Raw genomic sequence first — 6,618 nt, forward strand, 5'->3', positions numbered from 1 at the left:
CATTAAGTCGGAAGCATGACAGCAGTGCCAGCCCTGGCATGATTCTCTTTGACTAAAACCTTGTAAATTAACACAATTAGCACAGCATCATCCTGCTAATTAACTTCCAGTGTCTGGTGCAGTGGTTTTGCAAACAAGGAAGAGGGAGTCAGAAGGGAATCAACATGCCATTCTGTTACCAAACTGTGTGCTGTGTTCTGTTTAGCTCAGTAAGTCAAAGCTAGCCATGTCAGAAGCCAGAGTCAGGCAAGGAAGAGCCAAAGGGCTTGGGGGAGGAGCACAGAAGGGGGTAGAAGCTGTCAAAATAGACCCTGGTAATTCCGAAGGGAGCTCATGCCACAGATGCTTCCTGTAGACCAGGCCTCCTCCTCATCAAGGCATCTCTGCCAGAGGGCACAAGACAGTTTGCAAAATTCACTTTGGGTAATATAAAAGAGATTAAGGAGGCCAGCTTAATATAGCTGTACCAGAATAGGAAGTGTTCAAACCAAGCTGAGATTAGAATGGGATGCGCCAGCACTGGGAAAAAGGAGAACGGGGTTCCGGTCCTCTTCTGTAACTAACCACATGTGAGACCTCCAGGGTGCATTATAAATCTCCCTTGGCCCTGGTTTCCTAATCTGTGAAATAAGGTAATTTCTAAGGTCTCTTTAAAATTTAAAATTCAAATGATTCTCTGATTCTGTTTAGTATTTTTTTCTTAAATGAGAAAATATTCATTTTATAGCTTGCTGCATAGTCAACTTGGCTTCACTTAATAACTTAGCAGATGATAGAATTACCCATGCGATCTTATTATCTCGTACTCTTCCTGCTTATGCCCCTCACGACTTCCTATAGAAATATAAAGAGCTAGAATCCAGATTTTCTCTCCATTCTTACCTTCCCTTTCGCCTTGTTTCCTCTCTCTCTCCCCCCTATCTTTATATATATATATATATATGAGAATATATATGAGGGATATATATACACACACACACATACATACATATATATTCTACCCTCTTAGTACCTTGGAGGCTATAAGTGAGGAAGGGATTATAAGAGAAGGAGGGAGGATGCTAGAAGACCGACAGACAAGTGATGCTTGTTTTTTTTTTCAGAGACTCAACAACAGAAAGGAGCCAGTTGTAATTCATACCGAGTTGTAGGCTTTGTGCGATGAAAGCGATGGAGCGCTGCCTGGGAGATTGCTTTGCTGCACTCCACGAAGCAGATTTGAAACTGTCGTGGACCACTTTAGATGAGAGTTGGATTATGGAATGACCTGCTATGTCTGTGTCATATTGTTCTGCGCAGGGAGCATTATACTGTGCTAACTAGGTGTTCAGTACCAAATAAGAGAGGTATCCTAGATGTGATCTGTCAGCTGTGTCTCATTTTTATATTGGTTAAAATAAAAAACAGAAACTGTGATGTGAACAGACAGAATGGCTAGATATTGTACATGTTAATACTGTCACGTGCAAGATATTTAAAATATGTATGCATATTTTATCGTAAGAACCTGTGATTGAATTCTAATTTGACAGGAATGTGTGTGTACATATATATGTGTCTGTGTGTATGGGTGTGTGTATAGCTATAGCAAGTAACCTGATGGGCTTCACAAAAATAGATTTGCGTATGACTTAAAAATGCAAAAAAAATTTAAGTCTTCTACAGAGCTTTTTTTTTTTAAATTCAGTTTTTTATACAGAGCTGAAATTTAGTCCATTTTAAAGAGTACCTATCATAGAAAGGTGGAAATCCTTTATAATGTGCATAGCATTAATGGAAAATAATAAGTAACAAAAGAAGTTGGGGGGGAAAGCTTTTAAGAGTTCTGATGAATATCTAAGGAAATTAACTTTTCTTCCCCCAAATTCTTAGGCTTGAAGATGCAGTGGACGCCGGAGCATGCCCAGTGGCCAGAACAGCACTTTGATATCACCTCAACCACTCGGTCTCCCGCCCACAAAGTTGAAGCCTACCGAGGTCATTTGCAGCGCACCTATCAGTACGCCTGGGCGAATGATGACATATCTGCTCTGACTGCATCCAACCTACTAAAGAAATATGCAGAGAAGTATTCTGGCATTTTGGAAGGTCCTGTGGACCGACCCGTACTCAGCAACTATTCAGATGCACCATCAGGACTAGTGAACGGTCGGAAAAATGAAAGCGAACCCTGGCAGCCTTCCTTGAATTCAGAAGCTGTTTATCCTATGAACTGTGTTCCCGACGTTATCACGGCCAGCAAAGCTGGAGTCAGTTCAGCCCTCCCTCCAGCAGATGTCTCTGCAAGTATAGGGAGCTCTCCCGGGGTAGCCAGCAACCTGACAGAACCTAGCTATTCAAGTAGCACCTGTGGAAGCCACAGTGTACCCAGTCTTCACGCAGGGCTCCCATCTCAGGAATATGCCCCGGGATACAACGGATCGTATTTGCATTCTACTTACAGCAGCCAGCCAGCACCTGCACTTCCTTCACCTCATCCATCTCCTTTGCATAGCTCTGGGCTCCTGCAGCCACCGCCGCCACCTCCGCCGCCACCAGCCCTGGTCCCAGGCTACAATGGGACTTCTAACCTCTCCAGTTACAGCTACCCCTCCGCTAGCTATCCTCCTCAGACTGCTGTGGGGTCTGGATACAGCCCTGGAGGCGCACCCCCTCCTCCTTCTGCATACCTGCCTTCAGGAATTCCTGCTCCCACCCCGCTGCCCCCCACCACTGTTCCTGGCTACACCTACCAGGGCCATGGTTTGACGCCTATTGCACCATCGGCTCTGACAAACAGTTCGGCAAGTTCTCTCAAAAGGAAAGCTTTCTATATGGCAGGGCAAGGAGATATGGACTCCAGTTATGGAAATTACAGCTATGGCCAACAGAGATCTACACAGAGTCCTATGTACAGAATGCCCGACAACAGCATTTCAAATACAAATCGAGGGAATGGCTTTGACAGAAGTGCTGAAACATCATCCTTAGCATTTAAGCCAACAAAGCAGCTAATGTCCTCTGAACAGCAAAGGAAATTCAGCAGCCAGTCCAGTCGGGCTCTGACCCCTCCTTCCTACAGTACTGCTAAAAATTCATTGGGATCAAGATCCAGTGAATCCTTTGGGAAGTACACGTCGCCAGTAATGAGTGAGCATGGGGACGAGCACAGGCAGCTCCTCTCTCACCCAATGCAAGGCCCTGGACTCCGTGCAGCTACCTCATCCAACCACTCTGTGGACGAGCAACTGAAGAATACTGACACGCACCTCATTGACCTGGTAACCAATGAGATTATCACCCAAGGACCTCCAGTGGACTGGAATGACATTGCTGGTCTCGACCTGGTGAAGGCTGTCATTAAAGAGGAGGTTTTATGGCCAGTGCTGAGGTCAGATGCATTCAGTGGACTGACGGCCTTACCTCGAAGCATCCTTTTATTTGGACCTCGGGGAACAGGCAAAACATTATTGGGCCGATGCATAGCTAGTCAGCTGGGGGCCACATTTTTCAAAATTGCCAGTTCTGGACTAGTCGCCAAGTGGTTAGGAGAAGCAGAGAAAATCATCCATGCCTCTTTTCTTGTGGCCAGGTGTCGCCAGCCCTCAGTGATTTTCGTTAGTGACATTGACATGCTTCTCTCCTCCCAAGTAAGCGAGGAGCACAGTCCAGTCAGTCGGATGAGAACCGAATTTCTGATGCAGCTGGACACTGTACTAACTTCAGCTGAGGACCAAATCGTAGTAATTTGTGCCACCAGTAAACCAGAAGAAATAGATGAATCTCTTCGGAGGTACTTCATGAAACGACTTTTAATCCCACTTCCCGACAGCACAGCGAGGCACCAGATAATAGTACAACTGCTCTCACAGCACAATTACTGTCTCAATGACAAGGAGTTTGCACTGCTCGTCCAGCGCACAGAAGGCTTTTCTGGACTCGACGTGGCTCATTTGTGTCAGGAAGCAGCAGTGGGCCCCCTCCATGCCATGCCAGCCACAGACCTTTCAGCCATTATGCCCAGCCAGTTGCGGCCCGTTACATATCAAGACTTTGAAAATGCTTTCTGCAAGATTCAGCCTAGCATATCTCAAAAAGAGCTTGATATGTATGTTGAATGGAACAAAATGTTTGGTTGCAGTCAGTGATAACTTCTTTAGGAAAAAAAAATGTAATGAATGTTGGCACACACACATAAAACCTGCTACATAGGGAATAGAGCCCCTTTCCAGTAGTGTTTGAATTGCAAAGGGTACTGGGGAAGACGCCGATTAAAGTTGCATCTTTAGAGTCAGGGTAGATTTGGAGGAAAAGTGCATCAAATGAGAGCTTCTGATTTGAAAGCCCCAGATGACAGAAAGCATATGTGGATGCTCAGTTCGGTTCAAGCTAGACAACACTCACCAAGGAGCAAGGTGCAAGTGTGTTGATTTCAGAAGGACATGAACCTCGTGTGTTGATTCCATTCTGCTGTTCTCGAGATTTAGTTGCTGTCAAGTGCCTGGAGTGGTGCTTTATTTTTTGTTTGCCTCACAATTACATTGGTGGCATGTGCTAATATAAAGAGCTTTAACTTCAAACATTATTGGACTAAAGAGATGAACAGTTGTGTTATGACAGAAAACCAGATTTTTGCCATTTTAAGAGCAACAGTATTCCTCAATCCTGTCTGTTCTGCAGTATTAAGCTAAGAACAGGTAAAACAGGGTAACGGTAATCTGGACCTTAATTTCTGCAGTTCATTTCTTTTAATGTTCTTGTCTGCAAAAACTCAGGAAAGTGATTGTGATTTGTACAGTACCTCAAAGGAATGTGTTGAAAGCACTATGTACTGCTGAGAGTAATAGGATAGGCTTCAATGTTACTTTATATTAAAATGTATGTTTACCTCAACAATTGGAAAATAGCAAGGAAAATTACTTTGAATGTATCCAGAAAAAATATTGAAGTGTGATACAACTGAATATTTACAATTTAAAGTAGAAATGGAAGGATTTAAAAAAAAAAAAGTTCTTTTACTAAATATGGGGAATTAACCAGAACAGAATAATTCTTTATGTCTATAACTGCAAGAGTTCTTAGTACATTGCTCCTTGATAATTAAGTGAAAATGTTCTTAAAAGGTACACTGGTTAATTGAAAGCTACTTATTCAGTTTGTGTTAGTGTCTAGAACAGTCAGCCACAAGACCTGTTTAGGACCCTGAAAGTCACAGTACCTAAAATCTATGACTGCCTTTTACTGCATAGGTGGTGGTTGGTGGTGGTGGTAGTTTGCAAGTTATCTCTCAAAACTGCTGGGAATGGTGTCATTCTATTCACTAATCTAGCTTATAGGCTTGCCGTGCTGTTTGATAGAATGCAGAAGATAGCAACCAAAACAACAAACACACATAAAAACAAAAACAAACCAACCAACATACATATATATATATATATCTCCACAAAGAACCTTCACATCGTCTCTCCTTCTTTTTGACTCCATTCTTGTCAGTGCAATTTTGCTTCTCTTTTTGAAATCTGGGCTGTAGTGCTCCCCTGTTTATTTCTACCTCAGTTTTGTTACATTTCTCCTGGAAAGTAAAGTAGAAAATTGAAAGTGGACACACACGCTGCAATACAGCTTGCCAAACATACTACTTTGTTTTCTTCCATCTTTCCCCATAAATCTAGTTTCCACAAACATCAGTCTTTATGCTTACTTCCAGCTCAGTCTACCAACCCCCTCATGGCATATGTGGCATTTTTCTTAATTTCCCATTCCTCTCCTGCTCCCCACCAAGTTGTTCTTTGTATCCTTTAATGCTTTATGTGCAACTTTTCATTGATAGCTGGCTGATGTTCGGCAATGCCTCTGAAGAGTCACAGTGCAGGCTGTAGCTTTCCAAAGCCACTGCCCATGCATAAGCAGAACAGCCTGGCTTTTTGAATGTATTTTTTCTGTTTTTTTTCCCTCTTCCTTTTTAGTTTAGAGATGCAGTAACAAAACTGTTGCAAAGCACTGGCATTTTATGTATTCAATAAGTGATGTACATTTTTTAAAAATTTAAATAAATGCAATGAGAAGCCCCAAGAAAGGTCTTTCTGTTATTTTTATTCCTTCAAAAATTTTTACCGATCTCATCCATGATGTCCAATTCTCTGAAACACTTAACATAGAGAAAGCTAATGAGGATTTCATATTTCTGAAATTTTATTGTGCTTGATTGTTAGTCCCCGTTTTTATTTTTCATGTTACTAAAAACTGAGCAAATGAACCAGAATTTAATTTACTATGATATTCTATCAATTAAAACTGTGCTTAAATATGAATATTACATATTAAAAAGCAGTGCCTTTCATTAAGGATACAAAAAATAATACTTAAGTACGTCCTCTGCTTTTCACAAATGAATAAATGCTACAATCATGTTCTGGGTCTACCCTGCGCATCCCTTGTTGTAAGGAAATTCTAATATCCACATTAACTTGTAGGTTCATATTGATCTCACTGACAAGTTTACTTTTGCACAGTGCTGACCTATTTTCTGTCTTTTAGATATTACATTTCATATCCGCCAACATGCTGTGTTCACTTGAAAGCATCTGGCAAGTTTTGACAAACGCAGTCTTATTTAGACAACTTTGGAAAATCCAATAT

The 6,618-nt window shown here is 41.9% G+C and overlaps 1 protein-coding gene across 1 annotated transcript; it reads left to right on the top strand.

Annotated features, from left to right (window-relative positions):
- Positions 1-1,877: 1,877 nt before the first annotated feature.
- FIGN (fidgetin, microtubule severing factor) lies at positions 1,878-6,051 on the top strand. The gene has a single exon (XM_045559272.1). The coding sequence runs from the start codon at positions 1,881-1,883 to the stop codon at positions 4,125-4,127; it is 2,247 nt and encodes a 748-aa protein (XP_045415228.1). The 5' UTR covers positions 1,878-1,880; the 3' UTR covers positions 4,128-6,051.
- Positions 6,052-6,618: the final 567 nt, after the last annotated feature.

Source organism: Lemur catta, chromosome 8, assembly GCF_020740605.2.
Source record: "Lemur catta isolate mLemCat1 chromosome 8, mLemCat1.pri, whole genome shotgun sequence".
NCBI lineage: Eukaryota > Metazoa > Chordata > Mammalia > Primates > Lemuridae > Lemur > Lemur catta.